Source organism: Choristoneura fumiferana, chromosome 17 (assembly GCF_025370935.1).
Source record: "Choristoneura fumiferana chromosome 17, NRCan_CFum_1, whole genome shotgun sequence".
Taxonomy (NCBI): Eukaryota; Metazoa; Arthropoda; class Insecta; order Lepidoptera; family Tortricidae; genus Choristoneura; species Choristoneura fumiferana.
This window is the reverse complement of record NC_133488.1, coordinates 3562675-3589056: the sequence shown is the minus strand read 5'-3', so window position 1 is coordinate 3589056 and position 26382 is coordinate 3562675. Positions and strand designations below refer to the sequence as shown.

The 26382-nt window shown below is 39.2% G+C and overlaps 1 protein-coding gene across 5 annotated transcripts in view; it reads right to left on the bottom strand.

Moving 5' to 3' along the window:
• Window positions 1–26382, bottom strand: part of tn (tripartite motif containing protein thin) — a 74034-nt gene that overhangs the window by 8515 nt on the left and 39137 nt on the right. Inside the window, exons 1-9 of one of the 5 annotated variants that reach the window (XM_074099862.1) lie at window positions 23360–23469; window positions 10996–11153; window positions 9472–10899; window positions 9064–9271; window positions 8035–8976; window positions 7757–7929; window positions 5649–5789; window positions 2260–2400; window positions 1111–1328 (exon numbers count right to left, since the gene is read on the bottom strand). In XM_074099862.1, the coding sequence (XP_073955963.1) occupies window positions 1111–1328; window positions 2260–2400; window positions 5649–5789; window positions 7757–7929; window positions 8035–8976; window positions 9064–9271; window positions 9472–10899; window positions 10996–11130 (3386 nt within the window). In that variant the 5' untranslated portion in view covers window positions 11131–11153; window positions 23360–23469. Of the gene's footprint in view, window positions 1–1110; window positions 1329–2259; window positions 2401–5648; window positions 5790–7756; window positions 7930–8034; window positions 9272–9471; window positions 10900–10995; window positions 11154–23172; window positions 23256–23283; window positions 23470–26382 lie in introns of those variants that run through there. The other 4 variants (XM_074099858.1, XM_074099859.1, XM_074099861.1 and 1 more) reach the window with 4 other exon arrangements.

Sequence of the window (26382 nt, the reverse complement as noted above, 5' to 3'; positions counted from 1 at the left end):
AAGCTTCATTACTACTTGAGACGGGAATAAACATAGACATTTGCGAGGTACAATACAATTCGATACGAAGTGTTTGTCTTGGGTGTCGACTTAAGTTGTGTATCTTGTATACAAGATATTACTATGGTAATATCAACAGTGTTGCAGCTGGAAACATATCAGTTTGCTTTGTCGTTAAATTGATACCAAGTGTTTATTTTGAGGAGTATTCACAGACGTAGCTTTTAGTTGCGGGAACATATGACTGCGCCATCTTTAATGATTTGTCGTATGTTAATAGCTTTTAAAGCGTTTAGGTTTATTGAAGTGCGGAAGGTTGCTAGAAGGAAAACGTTGGTAGTTAAAGGCTTTTTCAATTCTCATTCTCGTGAAGTTCGTGTTTATGCTGGATCTAGGCGACATAAAATGACTTTTTATGCTCTAGTGCATAAAGTAAAATCTTCGTCTAAGACCAAGGTAAATCAGGTGTCAACAGCCAGAAACAGAAAAGTTTCTATACATTTTTTTAATAAGTTTTAATTTATATTTAAAACTAAAAATCAATCAAATCAATCAAAGTAAATCAATAAAACTTAAAATAATAATAATTGTATACCAATACATGAAAAATAAAAGGTATCTAGTAGTGAACAATTGTTTCCACTGTCGCTATTTAATTACCTCACAATCGAAGTGAAAAGCAGAGTGTGAAACTTGAGCATTAAACCTATTTTCCCCTTGACGTGTCTATCCACCCTCGCCGTGCCGGCTCGGGTGGCTATATGGAGCCTCGGGTAAAATAGCTCGTTTTATGCTCTTGTTGTGCAAACTTCTGCATATCGCGTTTTTTAATCGCGCCGTCAACGTGGGTTTGTATCGTTACTAAAATGCTACAGATTTTTTTATTGAACTAAATCCTATATATGTTTGTTACTCCTTCACGCTAGAATGGCTGCACGGATTTCGATGAAATTTGGAACCTAGAGAGAGTCACGAAATTTGGCACTGTTGTTTATAATGCAACTTTAATAAAGACCACGATGTAATTTTCGGGAATCCCCACGGGAATTTTGTAAACCGCGTGCGAAACCGCTGGTAAACACTAAGTAAAGCTATAAATTTTCAACTAACCTCGGGAATTTAAACTGTCCGTCTTCCGAGCCCTCATCTCCGAAGGACGAGAGCACTCTCCCGTTAACATCGAAGACCTGGATCCTGTGGTTGTTGGAGTCAGAGACCAGCACCCGGTTGGTACTGGAGACGGCTATGTAGTGGGGGTGCTCCAGTTGCCCAAGCTTGGAGCCAAACGAGCCGAATTTGCCCACGAACGTACCATCAGATTGGAACACCTGGAATTTAAGAAGCACATTAGTGGGCTATTTAAAAAAAAATCAAATTCAAATTCAAATTATTTATTCAGTAAATAGGCCGCAATGGGCACTTTTACACGTCATTTTTTAAACTACCAGCGCTTTCGGAAAGACCATCATTGCCAAGAAGAATGCGCCGCAAGAAACTTGGCAGAAAGTCATTTTTTCATAATAATATAATTACAAATAAAATACTTAAAAACTATATTATACAATTAAAGAAAAAATATACAAAAAAATAAAAAAATACAGGGATGTATGGGGTCCTTTAGTTACAATACTAAATACTAACTATATCTAAACTATATCTACGTACAGTGGAAGTGTAGAATGCTTTCACCGTCATTTTTTTAAACGTATGTACACTCGAATCAACTGAATCTAGACCCACCGTGGAACTTTTTCGTAGAAAAAGTCATATTGACATCGCGTTGCTTGACCAGGGAATTTATTATGACACTTACTGAGAGAACTACGGTGAGTCAGGACTCGAATGGTTCGAGTGTTCTCCATCTTATTAACCTCGTTTTTTTTTCAAACGCCACGCGTTTTATACCGAGAACATAACCACTGATTATCATTCTCCAGAATTGTGCACTCAATTTAACAGGGAGCTTTAAAGTAGGTACATTCTTCTCAGAGTGGTCGTGGACGTCGGTTGAGGTTTAGTAGTAAACCTTCATGACGATTTTCTTGGAAAAGTAACGAGTAAGGGGTGGTTCCCACTTGACTTCCACACCTCAGACAAACGTCCCAGGCTCCATTCCCGTCCCAAACTTTGACGCACTATATCTTTGTAATTTTTGTGATTGTATGTGAAACGAAAAAAATATGTTTCAATATTTTTTGATGTGTGTAATCTAACTGATTTGTGAAAATGAAGTGTCGCTGAACTTTTCAACTAACTCACCTGTACTCTATGGTTTTCCTTATCACAGACGTATATGAATCCCAGTGCGTCCGTGGTGATACCCCATGGGTAGTTAAACTTGCCATCACCAGTACCCTGGCTGCCGAAAGCCCTCAGGAACCTGCCTTGAGGATCGAACACCTGCGGAAGGATTAAAATAATAAATATCATGAATTCATTGACACCAATCGATCTATCCGCAAACCAGTTAACATTTATCATTAGCATCATCATCATCATCATTATCGTCATCATTATCATCGCCATCATCATCATCACCGTCATTATAACCATCATCATCATCATTATCGTCATCATTATCATCATCATCATCGTCGTCATTATCACTATCGTCATCATTATCATCATATTCATCATCGTTATTATTAGTATCATCATCGTCATCATTATCACCACCATCATCATCGTCACTATCACCATCATCATCATCATTATCGTCATCATTATCATCATCATCATCCCATATCCCACTAGTAAGCACGGCCTCCTTTTAGAATTAGAGAGCTTGGGCCGTAGTCCCCACGCGGGCCAAGTGCGGATTGGGCACTTCTCACACCTACTGCGTACGTTTACCAAACAAACCTGTAGTATATTTCCCACCGACGCAGAATTATGAAATTTCAATATTAGTAGGGCTTGAGGTTGTGATCTATCTCAAGGGTTAGATTCCTAGTAGAGTCATGTGGGTAAACGTACGCAGTGGGTAAGTGTATTGCTGCCTAGCTAATTGCGTTAAAAAAAATCTAAACAAAAGTAAACAGTCTAGTGCGAATTTTAATGTCGTTAAAGTCTTTGGCTGATTAAGTCAAAAATCATGAGAGTAGTCAATTAATTTGTATAATAAAACTCTTACTATAAGCGTTTGCAGCATAACTTCAGAATTATTCACATTGAGGTTGAAGAGAAACTTAAGTAAAATCCATCAAGAAAATGCAAAAGAAATAAAGAAATTCGCAAAAGCACCTCTGGGAAATTTCTTGAATCAGAACCAAGACCATTAGGAAAACTGAAAGCGTTATTCTAATGTAAGTATTTGTACGGATGATTTTGTCACTTAGTTTTATTTTGTTTTGTGCAGTTAATAAACAGAATATAAATGAAATTAGTGTATTACTTATCTATCTATCTTGAAAATATACACTTCCTTTGGTTACGCCAGGGCGTGAAGAACGAATTAACCGATTTCAATCTTTTTTTTACGTTTCTAATTCTTAGGTAGTATTTCACGCGGTACGCCCATGGGTACGCGCACCGTTTGGGAACCAGAAAGAGAAAGAGAGAGAAAAATAAAGAGATAGAAAGAGAGAGATATTTACAGATATTCAATATTCAGGGTAAAATTGAGAAGGAAAACATTTTGAAAAAACACTGACTAATATAAATAGGGTTCCACTCAGAACAGTGTTGTGGCAAGCCACAACGCTGGTTTTCCGTGGGGCCCATTCATCCGTTTACCGTTTTTGAGATCTCTTGCAGATTAACCAAAGCTACAGGAAATCTCATGGGAATTTAGCCACATTTTCGTAACTTCAACTAAACGAAAGAAGCGTCAAATAAAGGCTAGTGTATACTCGGTGGCCGATCGTAGAATCCGCACAGATCACGAAATTCCTAGGCATATCATCTAAAAGTTGGCAAGGCATATCACGATGTGCCTAAGAAACAATACGGCAGATTGATTAGAGCAACGCATTCGTCGATATTCCTAGCTCTATGCCGGCCACATTGTGATATGCCGAAAAAAAGAAAAATGTCGCGCGAAGCGAGGAGTGGTTAGTATTTAATAAGGACCACAACGCACGAGCCGAGTGAGTGAAGTGAGCGTGCCGCAGCAGCGGCCGGCGAAGTGCCAGAACCGATATGGTGGCGTTTCTTGATATGCCTAGGAATTTCATGATTTATCTAAACGTCACTAGACAAATCGTTAAGCGTTGAGTTTGAACGTTATGGCGGATTTCCCATGAAATGGCGCCATTTCTCGATATGCCAAGGAATTTCGTGATTTGGCGGATTTAACGATCGGCCGCCAACATATATATAGACTACTGAACATAAAGAGTCCCATTATTTTACAATCTCAAAAGAGATTTATTTTCGCTTTAAATATTATTCGAATCTTTCTACGATACTCAAGGATTTTCTGTAAATTCTATTTGTTCCAAGCTTAAAGCCGATGTGTCAGAATTATTCAGCTGCAATTTTTCTCTGCTGAAAATGCAAGGTGCTTTCGATCTTTGACGTTTTATTCATAATGGCTTGAATAAGTCAATAGGAAGGAATAAGCGATAATTTATTATCGTTTAAGGTACCTACTCATAAATTTTTGTAAGTCTACGAATAATATATTAAATCAGGCGCTATAGAAATATAAATATTTATTCGCACTTCGCAAATTACACAAAAAAACAAGTATTAAGTACGTAGTACGTAGGTATTTGCGAAATCGCGAAGCCTAGTGGCGATACTTTGCGGAGGTCCATATCAATGAACTAAAAGAATTTCTTTGCTCACCCGCGACCTTATGATAGCTACGTTTATGCAAGATATGCGTGTTCATGCAGTTTCTCCACCTCCACACTGTAAGAACACACACAAATCACACAAACCCATCTATCACCCATACATGTAATTGTTAGTCATTACAATCTGTCTTGGACTAAATTAAGAAGCCAATTTAAATAATTATGTTAATTTACGTAAATAGTGTGAGAGGTTGAAAATTATCTCAGCAACGCAAAATTATCAAATACTAGCAGCTCGTAACTTTGTCAAATGAATTTTGAACTTTTCTGGAATAAAAGTAGCAGTTGGTCAGGGATAGTTTTTTTTTTTTTTTTTTGACTGGATGGCAAACGAGCAAATGGGTCTCCTGATGGTAAGAGATCACCACGCCCATAAACATCTGCAACACCAGGGGTATTGCAGACGCGTTGCCAACCTAGAGGCCTAAGATGGGATACCTCACGTGCCAGTAATTTCACCGCTGTCTTACTCTCACGCCGAAACACAACAGTGCAAGCACTGCTGCTTACGGCAGATTAGCGAGCAAGATGGTGGTAGCAATCCGGGCGGACCTTGCACAAGTCTACCACTGCAAAAAGTGTACCTATCTAGTCATATTAAAGTGCATCAATATGATAAATATGATAAAACAATACACCATAAAGGCTAACTTTTTTATTAAACGAGCGACTAAAAGAGCGCCATTAGTCTCTTTACATTGTTTTCTTGATTATCTTTTAAACAGGCCGCTAGTGTCTTGGAGAAATTACCTGTTAAATTTAATGTTACCTTAAGGTTAACAGAAATCAAAAATAACATACTGTATAGAGTGACTGTGTATTGAAGATTATATGTGAACATCTCACCTGAATACGATGGTTATATCTGTCAGCAATGATGTACTGTCCTATGCGGTTGACTGCGACGCCAGCAAGGCAGTCGAATTCACCTTCACCGCTGCCATACTGTCCAAACTCTTTCACGAAAATGCCGTTGGAATCAAACACCTGAAATAAAAGACGATGTTAGACATAAGCTCACTTCCACAGATATAGATTACACTAGATTACGCAAATGCATCTACTTCGCGTGTCCGAACCCCGACCAAACGTTGGGGTTGGCCCCATACAAAGACTGACCGCTAACTGACTAATCATGACTAGTGACTGACTCGAGCCCCACGGCGAGGGCGGGCGGCGTATTTGAATCGATTTTGCGCGGACATCGGGGAATTCACATCGCTAATTCGCTCTTGAGACGTCACAGTAGATATAAAAAAGTGGCACGGTTGGTTTTCATACAGATTCAGGTATTTGCGTTATCTAGTGTAATCTATAGCTGTGGTCACTTCGCACTACACCGTATGATACCATGACCGCGTGACGCCGTATTAACGTATTATGCACGTAATGTAACGTGACACGGACTTTAATTCTTCGGCACTGTATTTAATGGCATGGCAGACGACAGCGAAGGTTGGTTAAGAAACGTGCTAGTGGACTAGTCTCATACTTTCCAATACAACAAACACTGCCCGAAACTTTCATATTACTGTCATGGTATGATACGGTGTAGCGGGTCCTTAATTGTCTTAAGAGCGTTTAGACCTGCTGAGATGGCAACATTGCATTTTTGTTAGTTTTTCTCGATTATTCCGTAAGTATTGAATAAAAATTAAAAATGTGGTCTGATAGAACTCTTAATATATAAGTTCATTAACTCATACAATTATTCGTGATACTTTTATATTCTTTAAAAACGAATTAATGTTTATAAACGGTTTATTAAGAGTTTTAACAGACCATATTTTTAATTTTCATTAATTTTTTATGGAATAATCGAGAAAAACTAACAAAAATGCAACGTTGCCAGCTCAGCAAGTATAAACGCTCTTAACACCTTATTTTTCTTGTTTATAATATTTCCTAATTTCATATCCTTTTCTCAAATACCTTATACAAATAATTGAACTTAAATCTCAAATAATTCCTTTATTCAGAAATTAATCGAAAATCCCGAACCCATTTCCAAATCACTTTATTGAGCATAATTATGAACACAAATGCAATTGAACAATTTTCAACGTATTAACTCTACCCAGATGGAAATATTCAGATTGTAATTAAATATTAAAGTCATTAAAATTAATCGTTCTGTGCGGAGAACCGCATAAGAGCACGGGCACTGCTGGCTCAAGTTCAAAACGCTGCGGAAACTATTTCCAAACTTTAATGAGAATGTTCCATTCTCCCCCAGCATTTGTTTCCTTGGTCCAACCAATTTGGCTGGAGGTATAATTTAGAGTAGTGTCAATATGCCACTCTGCAATGTGGTTCAGGGACGTTGCAAACAAGGTTTTATGGGACGCGTTTCTTTGTCTCATTTTGACGTATGTCCAGGCAGGAATACTTGGCCGTATACCTTTACTTGCCGGAATTTCATTTGCCCGAATTTCACTTGCCATACCAACGTTTGCTATAAAATATAAAGAACCGTGTTTTTTTCAGTATTGTTTAAAATGTCATCTTATAGAATGCAGTAGGTTAGGTTAGTTTAATGTCAACTCTGAAGAAAATACTATTTCAGAAATAAATTACTTTATGGCAAATGAAAATTATGGAAAACGATACATTATGGCATTGAAATCCTGGCAAACGATAAAGTACCATATTGACAAACCTAATTACGTGATAATGACGTTTTGTGTTCTAGTTAAAATATAACGTGTTTGTGTGCAAAAACCTCGAACACTTACTTCTTGAAATTTGAATGGCAGAAAAGTACCTACTAAGAAAGTGATTGAAAATAATTTTAAGATTAGATTAGTACCCCATGTAGCACGATATGACTTGATTTAGAGAGAAAAATAACACTATAATCGATTCTTATCCATAATTCGTCCGTACAAAAGCAGGACGTATTGCGTTCAACAAAGTTAACCAAGCTGATACAATGTTTTAGAAATGAGTCAAACCTGCACTCGATGATTTGACGAATCGGCCACGACCATAGTGTTGTCGGGGCCCACAGCGATGCCTCGAGGCCATGTAAAGCAACCGGGTTCGCTCCCCCGACTCCCCACGCTAAATTGTAAACGGCGTTTCTGCAGATACTGGCTCCTAGGGGAGGAACCTGCTGCTGCGAAACCTGAACAAACAAAACGAGAATTAATAACACATAATGATGATTTAAGTGAGAGTAAACCCTGGATGGAAGCGTCAAACCTATGTACACGCCACGCGTTATTCTAACCTGCTACCGCTGCTGTAGCCGCCGTAGGGGAGATGGGGGAGCCTGCCGCGTTTTTTGAATCGTCATCAGAACTGGCAAGCTCGTTAGCCGAACGTAAGGGCAGCCCGAGAGACAGGCGGCGAGATGTACTCGACGCGCTGCTACTCGTGTCGCGATCTTTGCCCCGCGATCCGTACTTATTCTTCAAATATCTAGCCCATGAACTCAAGGCTGCACCATCTTTTTCACCAGGCACCGGGCGCTCCGGAGAGCTCTCTCTCGATTTTAATGCGTGTGAAGATCGGCTGCGAGACAACTCTGTACCACCGGTTCCAGAGCCGTATCGAGCCGCGAGATATGCTGATGGTGACGCTGTTGTAGGAGAAACGGGCTCGTCTTGGTCATCATCATCTCCCATGCCGAAACCGGTGTGACTACTCTTGCTTCTAGCGAGACGGTTGCGTCGCTCTTTCAGAGCGAGGTATCTCGAGCGTGCAGTCGGATACTTGGACTCGTCGTCGATCGATGACACCGGTTCTTCTTCTTTGGGCTTGGTAGTGCCGTAACGGTTGCTGTATGAAGAACCGCTGGCACCGTACCTAGACGCGGGCTCTTCTTCGGTTTGAGACGTATTCCTCGTGCGGTATCGAGTGGGTGTGGTGGTGTCTTTGGCCTTATTGTCCATGGCATCATTGCGAGCGTTATTGCTGCGTGCCAGTAGCGGACCAATGTCGCTGCGAGCCATCGCACCCTGGCTCTCGGGCTTCCTTTGCGATGCAGGCTCCTCTTCGCTCTCCTCCGACGAGTCAGTTTCCTCTTCGGAGCTCGTGTCGGAATCAGCCTGAGCCGGCTCGGCGGGCGCCGGGGCGGGCGCGGGTCGCTGAGAGCCGACAAATCGGCTCTGTACCCGCTGCGCGCCGCCGGCAGTTCCGTTCGTTGTCGCCGGAGCTGTTCTATCGTTGCCTGCGGAAGAGAAACGATTTCCGGGTTTTGATGGGGGCTCTTTACTGCTATATTTTGCTTTTAATTCGGCGATGGTTAGTATCGCACCTGTGTGTTTAACCGCCGAGCCGGAGCTTTCAGTCGATGCGCTAGATTCGGTGCTAGGAGCGCGAGCTGCGGGTCGGTGGGGGGTAGTTTCTGTCGCCGAAGGTCTTCTGACAGGCGTCACTGCTGGTTTAGGAGCAGGAGCAGTATTTTTACGCTGATTACGTTGAAGCGATCCAAGAGATTCATCAGATTCGCCGTCACTGGAAGCCTGAGGAATATATCGAAATTCGGTATTGATACCAAAACGGTAAATACATTTTGTGTTGTGTGGTGTGCATGTGAATTAAACGTGGAGTGTATTTTATGGAATGCCGTTAGTTGTCGCGTTTTTCTTGTTAGTATATCGATGATCTGCCTAAGTATCTACGTCGCGTTGCTTGTTCAGTTTTCTTCGTCTTCCCAACTCACCTCCCGCGCTGGTGTGGGTGGTTTACGAGTGATTGAAGCTCGTTCTTCCTCCGCACGTGGTGCTGGTGCTCGATCGGGCTCTTGAGAAGATGCAGCACCCTTGTTCTGCCTCTTTAGTCTGGTTATTTCATCATCTTCACTCTGCTGACGCTGAGCTGGTGGCGCCCTACGCTGCGGTTGAGGTGCTGGCTGCACTGGCTTTGGCGGTGGTGGCGGTTCCTTTTTTTCCTTCTTTTTACCGCTATCTACATCCATTATCCTTTGCATCACGCGTGGGCAGTCACTCAATCTGAATATACCACTAAGAGGACCCCTTGTTGCGTCTTCAGTATCAACTACCTTTTCTTTTTCTTTCTCTTTTGGTTCTGCTTTGACAGCTCGAGTCGGTTGTTCTGTGTCGGAGTCATTATCTTGATAACTCCTGACAAAACGAGAACGGAATCTGCGAGAAGGTCTATGTTCTGATTCATAACCGCTGTATTCATCCGCAACTCCGTAATCTTTGGCTTTCTCAGGTGGAGGCGGGCGACGTTCTCCAAACTTACGACCACCAAGAACAGGTTCATCGTTTTCTGTGTATCCTTTAGATTCTTCTTGCTGACGGAACTGTGTTGCGAGACGATGGTCGCTCTTAGACCTAGTTAATCCTTGGCTTTGTTGGACCGCTCCAGAATAAGCATTGGGTTGGGTAATATTCAGTTCTCCATAGCTTGCAACATGTACAACCAGCTGATTAGGGTCATGAGTCATCACAAACCGAACTCTACGGTTGTAATCACCTGCTTCATAATCAAAGTTTCTAAGAAACTCTACAGTTTTTAAGAAGATTTCCTTAGTGTCAACTAACTCTGTGTCTTCCCATTCGACGTCATCATTCATGTACTTGTCGGCCAGGTCACAGTTACTTTGAATATTACTTAACTCTAGTTCTAAGTTATCTTTAAGATGCGTAAGGTTTCTTAGTTCAGTTGCTAGGTAACGGTCGACCTCGTTCCTTAGAAAGTCGGTTCTATCTTTAAGGGCTTTGGCAAGTCTCTTATGAATTTCGTCGACCTCTCCAGCCACTGCACTGCAGTTTGATTGAAGGTTTGTCGTGTTACGTTCTACGAGCGAAAGAATATCTTGAAGCCTGTTGACGCCGCGACGTATTTGATTATTAATCCTTGCGATTTCCCGACGTAAGACCTCCATATGCGCTGACTTGCAATCTTCGCAGACTTTCTTGTCGCAATGTGCACAGGGCGCGCAATACGCTTTCTCCGAGCAAACGTTGCATCTTTCCATAACCTGCCCAGCTGTTGGGTCGGGCAGTTCACCAGCTATGTTAGCGTGTAGCTCTAAAAACCGCTGCAGGGTGACATTGGTTGGAAAACCCTGTACACCCTGGTACGGAATGCGATGTTCTGCACGGCATTCTGGACATTTGACCTGGAAAAACAAGTAAAAAGCAGGTAAACAAAACAGCGCTCGAAGAAGCACACGTTTAATTCAAAAAGCAATTTAGGTCCTTTGGTATTGTCTTACCTGTCGCCTTACGTAGTCGACCAGGCCGTCCATGCATGGTTCCATGCAAAAACTGTGCTGGCATGGCAACAGCTTTGGATTCCTGTACCGGTCTAGGCAGACGCAGCACGTCAAAAGTGACTCGAACTGCTCCATAATTTCTCAGCTGCTTTACGTATCTGCAGAAAAAAGGTTTACCAATTTTATACTAAAGAAAAAATACGGGTCACGCAAAAACATGATGCAAGGGTAAAAAAACAATAGGGGAGGGAGTCGATTGTTTGACTGGTACAAAATCAAAAATAATCAAAAAACAAGTAATTATAAAAGCTGTTCAGCATTTTATGGCTGCCATTTAATAGGTAGCTTAATGGGCTGTTTTACCACTCCCTAATAATTGTCTGATTATATTTCTACGTGTAATATCTATTAGTATTGTGTTTATTGTACTCGTATCTGATTAAATATATGCATCACAGATATTTTTCACATAAAATATCAAGACTTATCAGAAAGTGGAGAAACGATCCCGACATTTTATTTTCTGTAAAACATTCACACATCGCGTGACCATGTTTAAATCTGTCTCTTAAAATGATTTAACAGTTAATTACACTAATTAGGGCAACGTGAATGCCACACGCTAATTTAATTTTACCGTAACGTGATATTGAAAACGATGGCCGGGTGTACTTTTGTAACAAATTGATTGCCTGTTAAACACTAATAATATCGGTTTGATGTTTCAACAGCTGTTTACTTTAAGCCCGTGTCCGGTGTATGGGCTTTTAGAAACACGTGGAGGTTAAATTTGGAGATCGCGCTATGGTTTTCCGCAATGATCCGGGGATAAAAATAGAAAGAACGTCTGGCGTTTCACACGGCTCCTATGCTGAATATACCAAAGGAATATAGAAATGCGGCCGTGCCGAAGAAAGTTCGGACGATTTCACCTCTTAAATGAAGACCTTAAAGGCCAGTGAAGAATTACAAAGAAAATATTCTTCCTGGACAATGAAACGAGGATACGCGGTATTTTAAAACTGTGACAGTTGGGAGATGAGGTAATTATTTGTCTCGTGTCGATAGATGATACTTGAGTCACAGAGTTTTGTAACAAATGATTCATTAAAGATTTTTTAGGCTGTGGGGTTTGGCATTGAATATTTTTGTGCGGGCCAAAAGTTTTTTAGTTGTCAGTTCTGGGTAGTTAGTTTTTCGTAATGATTCTGTCACTAGGGAAGACACGTTATCGAAAACTATAGAGACTTAGCGTGGGGTCGTAGAAATAAAATGATCTGTAAGTTATTCTTTAAAGCTTTGATGCATTCCATTAAATGTACAAAATAAAGTTACTTCCCGTCGCCTGTCTGTGCATACATGGCACTCAGATCTTTTAAGGGCAGTGAATACCTATAATGTGGTTTTCGCCAGTTTGATTTTTTTTACGGAAGATTTAATATGTATAACATAGCGATGCGCCACTTTTTCGCACAGTTGTAGGTAATTTTGGAAAAAAAGTGGTGAAAAATGTGAAGTGTTTTTGATTATAAACTTTCTTTATTCTTACGTTTTTATTTTATTTAAAGTTGCTCTTGCGTGAAGCCAGCGCAGGTCACTAATTTTCACTATAAAACTAGTAAATTTTCGTTTCCTGTATTTGATTTCATTTTTACAGCTTTGCATCCATATCGTGCAGACAGGTAGGTACTTCGCATACAGTTGGCGCTTGAGTGGCGCTTGGTGATAAAAATCCATACTAATATTATAATGTGAAATTGTGTGTGTTTGTATGTTTGTGTCACGTTGAAACGGAGCGACGGATCGACGTGATTTGGGCACAGAGATAGTTTATAGGCCAGAGAGTGAAATAGGCTTCTTTTTATTCCGGAAAAATGCACAGTTCCCGAGGGAACAGTACGCGATAACCGAATTCAACGCGGGCGAAGCCGCGGGCAAAAGCTAGTTTGTAAAATAATTCAAAGACTGTTACCTACTCCGAGAATTTATCGACTTTTTTCCTATATACTACCAAGTTCTTGGTTTAGTTAGGAAGGTATACAGGGTGAAGCATGATTCACTACACTAATTTATTTATGAAATTGATACATATATGACCGCACGCGCGAAGAGTGTGTATGTGTGTGACTTATAATAAGTTTTCTTTCTAAAACTTTTCATCGTATCTTAAATTGTTTATTGTTTATTCAAAACGACGTCAGTTACGAAACATTATTATTTTTAAACCGCTTTGATGCCGTGGCGCTGACGTCAGTTTCTATTCTTAAGCCATTTGGTTTCAATTTCATTATCGTGTGATGATTAATAATCAAATTGTGATAGTAAATCTATTTATAAATTAATTGGCAAAATGTCGAGGCACATCATTACGGGCCTGTAATTTTAGAGTTAACACTGGCATCAAATTTAGCCCCATCATATTAATGGTGGTTATTGAAATGCAAATATGACTTTTATCAGCATGGCGTTCTAATATGTTTAATAGATTTTTAAGGTCTTGTGTGTATAAATTCAACCGGAAATTCGACGGCTGGTTGAACGTTGAATATCGGTATAGTATCTGCTACAATTATTCATAATTATTTAATTTCATTAAACACGTAAACATCATTAAAACCGATAATTGAATTGATTTTCTGGGATTTCAGTTCCTAAAAATTACATTGTAAATTTCATTAAAGTTTTCATATTATTATGACATAGGTACCCGCGCCTAATTTTATGTCTACTCCTAGCGGTTGAGATTTCTTAATTTTATCGCAATTCCGTTAGAATATCGAGATAAAAAGTAGCGTTTGTGTAACTTCAGACGTCCAGCTATCTTACATAACAAATAGGTCTAATACCTATTTAAGTAATCAAATTTAAATACATAATATCAAATCGGTGGTAGTTTTATTTTAACATTCATTAGTTCTTGTTGTAGCATAAATTGAATAAAGATACTTTGACTTTGACTTTATTCAAATTCGTTCAGCTGTTTTAGCTAGAAGAAGTAGGTAATAAACACATACTCACAAGCTTTCGCATTTATAATATTAGTAGGAAATCCACAAAAATATGAGAGAAAAGTTGTAGAGATTTTTATCATCCCAGCATCACTTTTATATTTCCAAATGTTTATGCTAGACGGAAGACCCACCCACTATCCTGCTTGCACAACGAAATAAATATGACGTCGTTGAATGTACGTCAGAGCTCTTTGGCACTGCTAAAATATACACGTGTCCACGATAAATATACTGCACTAGTCTTTCCCGCTTAGCTATCTCTAGGTAATTCCCTAAAATTAACTTCGTGGTCAGTGGAAATGGGCGACTATAGAGCACGGAGAACAGATGGCAGTTGGGGCCGAAAAGTTTCGGTTGGGTCCTGAATGCCTTACTTGAATTTAGCCTTGGCATTCAAAACGTCTCAGTACACTGACCAAGTATGCAAAATGACTCGTTTATCTTATGCCATGATTAAAAAATTGTCTTCAGTTTCAGGAAGACTTTTAAGACTTTTTTAGCAAAACGTGTAGGTCATGAAATGCTCAAGTATGCAGAACGACTCAATGAGGGCTAACGCGTATGAATTCGTCACTAGAGGCGCCAGTGTAGCGTGAGATCTCCGAAATGACAAATCTCATAGTTTTTGGGTGAGCTACGCGGGTTTATTTATAATTAGAATAATTTTGTGAATATTTTGCAATATCTGAAATTAATTATGGCAAATATGCGTTCCGGGGCAATGAGTGTCTGTGTTTTGAGACAGTTTTGTCTTTCGGAAACCTTTGTCCTTCCTTATTTCCGAACAAAACGGGGACTATGCAACACTGTGGCATGCTCGATATTTTTATGGTACGGTTTTAAGGTGTATTAAATGTGATTTTAATCTAAACTTTGTTTTCACGCGCCCGTAATAACAGACTTTGAAAGCCATACTTAAAAACCTCACGAAACAGTGCGCCATCTAGTGAGACAAAAAACGATAGCCCTCATTGTGTAAGGTCTTGATTGTATTAAATAGATTAACAAGACCAGACCAGACCATTTACTTACTAAAACATTACGACAGCGTTTTACAGCTAACTCATTCCGTCTACTATGGCTTAAAGCAGTGGGGGCGTTTTACAGACCAAGATATTTTGCTACCCGGACAGTAATACAAGTAAGGTGCTCTGCTCGCCAAGGCTAAATCCAAGTAAGGCCTTCAGGACCAAAAGTTTTTCAAAGGAGACCGCGGATTGGCAAGCGCAGCGTAGGACGTCCGCCAATTACATGGACAGACGATCTAAACTAAAGCGTTATTGTCTAACACCCTTGGAATTAACGTGGTGTGAATTGCCCCGTGATATTTATTATTATTTATTTATTATACATAAATATAGTCCTATATCAGAGAGCGGACGTCCTACCTACGGCTAATATAATGATGATGACATCGTGGCCACCATTTCCGCAATAGGAAGAATAGTCGTGATTTTTAAATAGTGAAATATAATATTAGTAGGATTTTAAAGTGAATGAGTGAGTGAGCGAGTGAGTGTGAAGTGAATTGGCCTGAAGGAGGTCTGAAGGTTTTCGAATGGCATCCGCGGACCGGGAGGCTGTCGGTAGGCCTCCAACATGATGGAGCAACGTCCTGGTTAAGATCGCGGGGTCGCGGTGGATGCGGAAAGCACAAGACCGGGCTGAGTGGAGGGCCTTGAGGGAGGCCTATGTCCAGCAGTAGACGTCCTACGGCTGACATGATGAGGATTATAAAGACGCTGTCAAAAGAGAGCTGAGTGTAGTATGGCAATTAGCGACTTTCAGTGTCTAGCAGTAATACAATAGTTTACTGCTACATAAACGCATATTGCTTGTATCAGCGACAATAACGTTTTGATATTTTATATTGTTTTTTTTTTATTAAACTGGATGGCAAACGAGCAAGTGGGTCTCCTGATGATAAGAGATCACCACCGCCCATAGACACCTGCAACACCAGGGGGATTGCAGATGCGTTGCCAACCTAGAGGCCTAAGATGGGATACCTCAAGTGCCAGTAATTTCACCGGCTGTCTTACTCTCCACGCCGAAACACAACAGTGCAAGCACTGCTGCTTCACGGCAGGATTAGCGAGCAAGATGGTGGTAGCAATCCGGGCGGACCTTGCACAAGGTCCTACCACCTGCGACAATAATACGGCAATAATATAAAATTTACAGGTGTGCTTTAATTTATTTAAAATGTTCGAAGCCTGAATCAGTGTGTTATTGCAAGCGTAACCTACTTCGTAACACCTTGACCGAAAAATTATTAATAACACGAAAGAACATTATTTGCACTGAAAAACATACGAAATATTTTAACGCTTATTTTATTGAGGTCATTGAGCGGCGTCAAGGTTAGTACGGTGTAAGTGGGATAGAAGCATGCAAAGTGAAATAGGTATATTTTTCTACTGTGCATTGCTATGATTTTTAACGACAAAAACTGATCAACCACACGAGCAAAAGAATAACATAAAAAATATAATATTTAAGTTTCATAAATTTCAGTTTTGAACTTTTTGAATAATGTGATTTATTTTCGAATTTTGGAGCTGGATTGTCTCGCTTCAACATAATAAAATTCTTAGCCATTTTAAAACATACCAGGAGAGAATGTTGCTTGCTTGCTTATATTATCACAAAGAATTCTCAACTTCCTGCACAAAATCCATTTTGATGATGTTACAAGTACTGTAGTAATATCAAAATAATTCTAAAGCAACCATAGACCACTTAAATTACGATTATTTACTTCTATCTCCGTGATACAAAATTATACTAAGAAAGGTTCTAAACATTTCATTTCTTAAAATATTTTAGGTTTAAAGACTTTATTACTCATAAAGAACAATGTTCACTTACAATGAGCTTAAAATTAGACAATTAATATCTTTAGTAAGATTTTCCAGCTAATCGTAACATCTAATTTACCTTAACACTAATAATTATAATCTCTAAGTTTACTTTTAAACATGCCTAATGTATTACACTTTTTAACTTCAACAGGCAGGTCATTATATAGTCGTGCTCCCTCTGATAGAATGTTCCTCTTACCATATCCAGTCCTATGCTTTATTAGTTTAATTTTATCTGTATCTCTCAAGTGATGTGATGTAAAATATTTTTAGGTACTCAAATCATATAATCTTTATTGAGTAGAACAGAGGCCGTATTGTCTTACACGCTGACGTTCGAAATCGCATTAGCCATCTCTTTCTTCCCTCATCTAATAGGTATCGTGCGACAGAAAGAAGTAGTGAAAACGATTGTGATCTTAAGTAGACAATAGGGCGTCAGATGTTAGATTTATCATTCAAATGCAGAAACTTAATATCTTTCGATTCGGATCGACAAATCGTACTTAATGAAAATCATGAAAGTCCCCATTATTCCAAGCGGAAATGAAACAGGCGTAAATTACTCAGAATCGCAAAGTAACGTGTAAATCCACAGAGCTTTAACGGTCAAAAGTATAATGCTTTTGTGCGTCCATGTTTTCGTTTCACGGCTGAATAAATGTGTGCCTTTATTGAATGAAAATGTGCTTCGGTTCTCTTGATTGAATGTATTTTGGTAATGGTGAGTGGGATGTGTTTTAGTGCTAAGTGGTTGCTTCATTGTAAAAATGAACTATTAATCAGCTTTGTTCAAAAGCGAACTTATATTTGCGCGTAGGTCGCGGTGAGCAAAGTAATTGTTTATTAGTTCATTGATATGGACCTTCGCAAAGTAATGCCTGATTTAATAAACCATTGTATATATTTTGGTTTTGCTGTGCATGTTGATCTTACTGTATATAACGGACCTGGGTGGGATTCAATATGTTGGAATATTTTACAGCCATAAGTAGTTGAAAAATGGGTAATTTCTTGGGTAAAAATAATCTTATCTTACCTACTACTAATTATATAAATGTGAAAGTTTCTGGCGGTTTAGATTTTTGGATGTATGTATGTTTGTAAACTCTTTATTGTACAAAAGAAAAGACACGAAACACAATTGACAAACTTTGAGATACTTGTACAAAGGCGGACTTATCCCTTTAAAAGATTCTACCATGGGATGTTTGTTGCTTCATTACGTCTAAACCACTGAATCGATTTAGATGAAATTCGGTATACAGATAGTTTGAGTACCGGAGAACGACACAGCATAGCGCATAGTTCCCGCGGGATAGCGATAAACAAATACTACACGGACGGAGTTGCGGGCAATGGCTAGTATTATTATATTTAACCCGTCAGTGGGATTATCGGAAAATATTGAACACGTATTTATTTCTTTTGTCAATAACTTGTAAATAAACTTATTGTGTCCTTGATTGTTACGATTCTCTAAAGAAACCCTTAAAGGGGAAGATCAAACCGGTGTAACAACAAATTAAGTTAAGAAACAAAACAAATAAACTTCGAAATTAGCAAATTCATATCGATTCTATCAATGGCACCATATTATTTTTAATTTATTTGGATTGCCAACTCATTTATTTCCGTAGTCTTTAGTACGAAAATGTGTGCAAATTTAGATTCAGTCTCCATTGAAACGTCTAGAGATATGACCGTCAAAATTGCTAACCGGCTGTGTGATATCACTGTTTTAAACAGTTTTGGCACGGTTTCTTTTATTTTTCTTCCTTGAATCGGTTTTGTCGTATTTGGCTGATGGTCTTAACAAAGAAAACGTATTTTTCATATTACGCACCTGATGCGAGAATGTTGTTGTCTATATTTGAACTTTAGGTACAGCCGCCATCACATATCAAGGTGATCAAAAATATCGAAAAATGAACTCTAATTCCTTAATAATAGAGTGTATGTATGCCAATATTTTTGACCACCTTGGCCGCCCGAAACATCAGATGGCGACTGAACTATCAGATATGGTTCTACCTAAAGCCCCATTTAATTCAAAAATTGCATACAAATTGCATTACATCGCAGACTATTGAGGGACAATGATTTGAGTTGATCACACAAATACCGCAATGCAGAGATTGAAATTTGCACGTTCTCGCATAGTCTAAATGGGGCTTAAGACTGTGTTGATTGTTCTGTTGTGCTGACTGTGTCAGAAGGTTCTCGAATGGCGTCCGTGGACCGGGAGACGAGCTGTCGTTAGGCCTCCAACAAGATGGAGCGACGACCTGGTTAAGATCGCGGGATCGCGGTGGATGCGGAAAGCACAAGACCGGTCTGAGAGGAGAGGCTTGGGGGAGACCTATGTCCAGCAGTGGACGTCTTTCGGCTGACACGATGATGATGATGACTGTTTAGATTCACCATAATTTCAATTCAATATAGATGGTACAGTCACCAGCACCAATATCTGATACAACAAGCGTGCATAAATATCTGATACGACTCTATTTCTAGGGCGGGATGGACGTGTCAGATATTTTTGCACGCTCCGCTGTGGCAGATATTATTGCTGGTGACTGTACGATGTTAACCATATAATTACAGGTTTGCTTTGATACAACACTTAGTTTTATGTCCAGTCAATATATTGTGGCGTTATCTGGTAAAAGGTACCTTGTTGTCGGTTCTAGTTTCCGAGATAAATCGCACTTGAAGTAAAATGTCGAAAAAAATCATTTTTTCTTTTTTTACTCTATATTAATAAGCAGGTCTAAATTTTAATTTGACAGAGACCCAAGTTTTTAAATCGATTTTTTATGAGTTAAAACATCCCTTAAAGTTTAGTAAGAAAGGTACCTTATTGTCGGTGCCGCTCTTGAATGCTTACTGTGCGCTCGGTATCGGTTTGGAAGACGTGTCGGACATCGGTACTTTGTCGGCGCTCATCATCATCATCATCATCCTAGCCTATACGTCCCACTGCTGGGCACAGGCCTCCTCTCAGAATGAGAGAGCTTGGGCATTAGTTCCCACGCGGGCCCATTGCGGTGCTTGTCGGCGCGTAAAAAACGTCAAGAATCATCATAAAATGCGTTTAATTAGAGTAAGGTAAATCATCAATAACTGGCACCTTAAGCGGTAGCCAGTTAGGCCCTTATTACACTAGTGATTTGCGGGCGAGTTGAAAGCGAGGTGAGCGCGCAGCGAGTTCGCTTCGAGCGCATAACGATTTCACCGCGAGCATGAAACGATATCGCCGCGAGCGCGCAACGATGTCGCTGCGAGTTCGCTGCGTTAGCGCCGAAGACGCCCTATTTATTATACGAAAGTCTACAATATGGCGTTTTTGCGCTAAAGCAGCGAACTCGCCATGCGCTCGCAGCAGCGACATCGTTGCGCGCTTGCGGCGAAATCGTTATACGCTCGCAGCGCCTCGCTTGCCTCGCTTTCAACTCTCCCGCGAATCGCTAGTGTGATAAGGCCCTTATTGACGATTTACGCCAATTTGTCTTTTTTTTATTCGACTGGATGGCAAACGAGCAAGTGGGTCACCTGATGGTAAGAGATTACCACCGCCCTTAGACACCTGCAACACCAGGGGGATTGCAGATGCGTTGCCAACCTAGAGGCCTAAGATGGGATACCTCAAATGCCAGTAATTTCACCGGCTGTCTTACTCTCCACGCCGAAACACAACAATGCAAGCACTACTATTCACGGCAGGATTAGCGAACAAGATGGTGGTAGCAATCCGGGCGGACCTTGCACAAGGTCCTACCACCTGCTGGTCTTTAGAGGTTGATTTATAGTAATAATAATAACGATTAACAATTACAACTACAAATCAAAAGCATTTTTTTAGATCTTATTCTTAACTATGTCACTAAACATTTTACGTCCGACAATAAGGTACCTTTTCAAATACGTTAATCATTTAGTGTGTTGAGACAAAATTATAGGTTTTTGGTAAGAGTTTTAATACTACAGTGTTCTTAAATTAAGACTATTAAAATTAATCGTAAGTTATTAGTCGTTTTCAAATGATATCACTTCAGAATCACTAAATATTTTACCACCGACGATAAGGTACCTTTTAGAAAATATATAGTGATTGTACCAACTTTTTACTAAACTTTACCTTGAATTTTGAGACTGAAAAAACTAGTTTTTTAAGATTTTTTGAGTTAATTTGGTCTCATTTGGCTATGTTTTAGCGTACTAAATATAAAAGTTTGTTGATTTTGACTGTTTAATTACATTTGTAAACAACAAAGTTATTTTGTTAAAGTATTTTTTTATATAATAAACAACGTTAATTCAAACGGAGTAGTTCTTATTTAGTGTCCAATTACGCATAATATTTTTTCCTTCGATAAAATCCAATGGAAATATACTATAAATAGAAAAAAATGTAAAAAATCCATCAACCTTTTTTTTTCACTTTATGCACTTTGGCAAGGTAAACTATAGGAAAACCGTTGTCCAAGTACAAAATTGTTCTTGAAACCTGAAAGCCCGTACAATCTACTCCTCAAATAGCATGTCATCTATGTAACTTCCAACAATAACATACTTTTATTGGGTGTATAAGTTTGAATTCAATTTTCTCATAATCACCTTTTCTGGCTTTTGAGCTTCAACATTTTTTTTAAAAATATCTATTATACCTACATGCATGTTTCTTACATGGTTCGATAGCTAAATGTATGTAGATTATGGGGATATCAATAACTCAATACCGACAACAAGGTACCTTTTCCCAGATAACGCCACATTGAACTATTTAATGCGTTCAATCAATTTTTGAATTAGTCTTTTGGAATTCAGAATGTTCATACTTTTTAACCCCTTTAATGTTTCCTTCCGGTGGATCTGACTTATCATTAATAAAAATATTTTCTGCTGTTGTTGAAATATTTCAGTTTGAATTGACAATGTCCGCGGTTTTCAACTTCCATGAAAGTTGGTTAAGTTTTACAAAAAATAAATGACGAACTCAAAATACGTAAATAAGAATTAATAAAGAAAATACAAAATAATTAATGCAAAATGCCTAGTAATAGACGAGCTTCGAATACTAATTTTGCATCACGTAAACAATATCACTTGTAAGGTAAACGGACGAGTGCTCGTCGCTGCAGGGCTACTACGAAACTCGAAACTCGAAGTTCGTGTTGTGCGGTCCTTCTGACAATTACACTATTTAATACGAGAGCGAGAGGGACGGTACGATACGAACTTCGAGTTTCGAGTTTCGTAGCAGCCCTGCTGTCCCAATAGTTGGCACCTTTAATCGAATAGAGATAACAGCAGAGTATCGTCTATTGGGCATTAGCAAACGGAGCGACGGATCTTCGTGATTTTGTGATAGAGATAGTTTATGGGCCAGAAAGTGACATAAGCCACTTTTTACCCGGAAAAATGCACAGTTCCCGAGGGAACAGCGCGCGATAGCCGAATTCTATGCAGGCGAAGCCGCGGGCAAAAGCTAGTGCTAAGCTAGTATAAGCTTAACGCAAACTCGTTTGAAGTCTGATGCGACGAAAAACTTACAACGGCTGAGGTGTTATGGCCCACACAAGACAACACACAAGTGGCCGCGCGGTGAGCATTTACGCCATTCATTGCGTGTACCACCAGGTAACTACCGTATGGCATTGCCTTTCAGTCCGCAATATACAGAGAAAACGCAAGTTGATCGTATTGTTAACCGGGCCATTAAAGTAGCATGATGTGCGTAAAACTTGCGATATTAGATGATACTTACAAGTTAGAACTTTAATGAAAATAATTAAAGTCCTAAATCTTAGTACCTACTCGTAAGGCTTTGGTGAATAATCTGCCGAAAGTCTTTTAACCAATGGTTTCGATTAAAATGTTAATGTAAACAAAGAAGATTAAAAAAGTGAAATAAGGTACAGTTAGAGAAAGAGAACGTTGATCAGCTGGAAATTTGTATATACACTGATTTATAAACACTGATGTAAATGTTTACGATGGAGCAAGCTTGCTTGAAACGCCCATTCACCCAAGATCTTAAGACATCCAGATTGTAAAATTTAAAACAGAGACAGGTAGAGAATTTCATTTTTAACGTATTTCAGGGATTCTGGATGAAATACTCGAGATGGAAGCTTAGATATGTCATTATAACATTATTGTGAAAACGATCCTAGCTGCAACTCAATTTATTTTAACTGTATTTAAAAGTCAATCGAGAGTAAAGCAAGGAAACTTGGAAAAAATTACAAGGATGAGGATAAAACTGTACAAAAGCATGCATTAGGTGTCTTACTGGCCTGTATTAGTCCTAGCTTGGCAGAACAAAGGACTTTGCAAAGCAAACACTTCGCACAATCTGCAAATCACGCAGATGTAGCAGCACCGGCGTATGACAAAGCAGTACTTACAGCAAACTAAGTATTGCCACATTAAAAAAACACGCGGTGTCCAACACAAGCGGGGGTCAATTAGGGCACTAGTTACTTGTCATCATCGCAGCCGTTGTCACTTTTTAATATTGACTAGGTATATCACAGGCAGTTCTCACAGCTCGCTAGGCGGTACTGAGGAACTCGATCCGGTGCGCGGGAGTTTATTTCTGGCACCGTTCGCGCATGTGCCGTAGGAGATATTTCCACCATCACAAATTTACTTTTGGACGTTAAAAGGTCATTGGACACGATTGAACAAAACTTTTTTTCGTCAAAACACTAGGTCAGCGTTTTGCATTTTTTTGTTTTTCAACTTCAGCTTTGTGGATTATAGCTGTAGTTGGAAAACGCGTTAGTTTACTATAGGTTGGAGTGAGACGGGCTGATTTTGTCGGTGCCCTCGCTTGTTTTCATTTTCAGCGTTATTTCTAAACTCTTTGAATTGTGCATTTAAAACAAAAGAAGATTTATTCCGTGTTGTGAAAATATTTTTCTTTGTTGGAACACAATAAGAGCTGTACATAGCAAAGTTTACGCAAAGCCAAACAAAAGCTATAAACTTTTTAGTGAATTAAACGTTTCCTTTTATAGGCGACCAGAAATTGCTTTTCCGCCCTACGGTTCAATTTAACAGCTTAAGGGTTGAATCAAAGAGCAATATAAAGAATGAAATCTCAGCTCAATAGAAACTGTCCAATTCTATGGTTGACAATTTGCGGAGATTGTTTCTACCAAATAATTTATTTTGACCAAGTAATTCTGTTTTAAAGTAGGTAGTAAATAACAATAAAGATTTTCGCCCATTTAGAAAAAAAAATTGGTATCTTAAAAAAAAATAGAAATAAGTTGCTAGACACCCAAAAAAAGAGCACTAATATTATAAACATTTTTTGTACGATGATGTAATGATCACCGCTATAGAAATTCGCCTTAATTGTTTTTTAACCGGGCTTTACAAAAAAATTAGTGCTGGTACTTAATTGACGTTGCACTAAGCAATAAATAAAACCTAAACGGATCTTACATACTAAATAGAGCAGCTAACGAGTAAGTTCAGCAGGGAAAGCTGTAGTTTTTAAGCTTATACAGTGCGTGTGTTTGATACAACCACTATACGAAATAGGTCCCATATATCAAAGCACTATTACTTCGCACGAATATTTATTGATAGTATAGTACATTGTGTCTTAAGGGCGGTAAATAAGGAATTACGAACGAGAGTCTATTAGAAGCTCGAAGTCGAAGACTGAGGGCTTTAATGAGTCGATGTTCGTAGTTCTAGTACCGCCCGTGCGACATAATGTTTTCATCACATTTGCGAGTAAAGTTTTATATTTATAAAAGAAAAAATATAATTCTTACAAATATTGGCGATACCTTAGGCTGCGCTCTTGGCAGCGCCGCCCTCCCCTTCCCTCAGCATGTGCCTGAGCCGCGTGTGCATGTGGTCCTGCTGCTGCAACATGCGCAGCAGCGCGCCATGCAGTATCAGTACGGGCACGGACTCATTTACCGACCTTGGGCTTCATGACAAGAAAATTAGTACGCGCAATGACTCACTTACCGACGACCACGGGTTTCATGACAAGCACATTAAGGTCGAGGGTTTTATTTGGGGGGTTGCAACCAAGGTAGCCTGCATGTTACGACACTGTTTACGAGCAAGTGTGATGAAAAATCTATATAAACAACGATCCCCTACTTATTGCTTGCTACAAAAAAACAATATTTCGCCAGCTTCTTATTGATCAATAAGTGCATGCCGTTAGCTAGTTTGAGCGCGGTACATCGCCATCTGTCGGACACCTGACAATCTAGATTATGATGATATTTTGTTTTGTAAATAAGGGTAGTTAGTAAAAGGCCTAATAAACACTTATATTATATTTTAGTAAAATATTGCGACTTATTATTTATATTTTGACCAAAGGATATTGTCAAAAGTTTTTATGAGGTTAATTTAACTCTGTTAACTTCTATCAAATCATCTTTAGGGTGTCCGCCACCTTGGTATTGTAAATAATTTTGTTTCGTTTATGTATTTCGAATGAAGCGAAAAACACGATGAGAAGATTTTATCGTGGCCTATGAATCGACTGTCATCATTACAAACAGCCGTAACATGTCCACTGCTGGACAAAGCCTGCATAGCATGGGCCTTCCCTATAGTATAGCACAGGCGTCCCCCGTAAAATAGGTTTCTGCCATAGACTACTTATATACTTATAAATAGAAATAAGATAGGAATCGATTGCAGGCACAAGAAAATATTGAGGAATTCCGAAAAATAAGCTATCGATTGCTCGTGGCGCGTATATAAACTCACACATACTTAAGCCGTGCAAAGTATCTTTGTTTGAAGATGGTTTACTGTTCTATATTTACTCAAATTCTACGGCGGTAGAGTATCTCTTTAGATTTCGCATTTACTAATAGTTCTCGCGGTATTGACGAAATCGGAACTGTCGCAAATGAAAACGTTTTGTGTTGAGTTTACGCTATTAGTAGATTTACAAGGCTTTGCCCTTATCTACGCTCACGTAAAATGGACCATTAGATAGTTCTCTATCGTTTGCCCGAATTTTATATGCCATTAATGTGTCGTTTTCCATACTTTTCTTTTGCCATAAAAACTATTTCTGAAACAGTATTTTCGTCAGTGCCCTTAGCGTAATTTTTCGGTTACAAAATACGTCTCGATCGCGTTCGCGTTAAAAATCTCAATTTACATGGAAACACGAAGAGCGCCTCTAGCGGAACGTTTGCGATGTTCGTGTTTCCATACAAATTGAGATTTTAACGCGAACGCGATCGTGACGTATTTTGTAACCGAAAACTTACACTAAGGGCACTGTATCTTAACCGACCTATTGCATTCTATAATTATGACAATTGACAAAATCCTGAAAACAGCACGGCTCTTCACACTTTATGGCAAACGTCATTATGGCAATTGAATTTATGACAAATGAAATAATGATAAGTGAAGTGACTCATCATTAGATAGTCACTGCTTTTTTAAAATCTCGTATCTCAAAATCGTTACTATTTTTTCTCGTAGCGACAATAAAAATA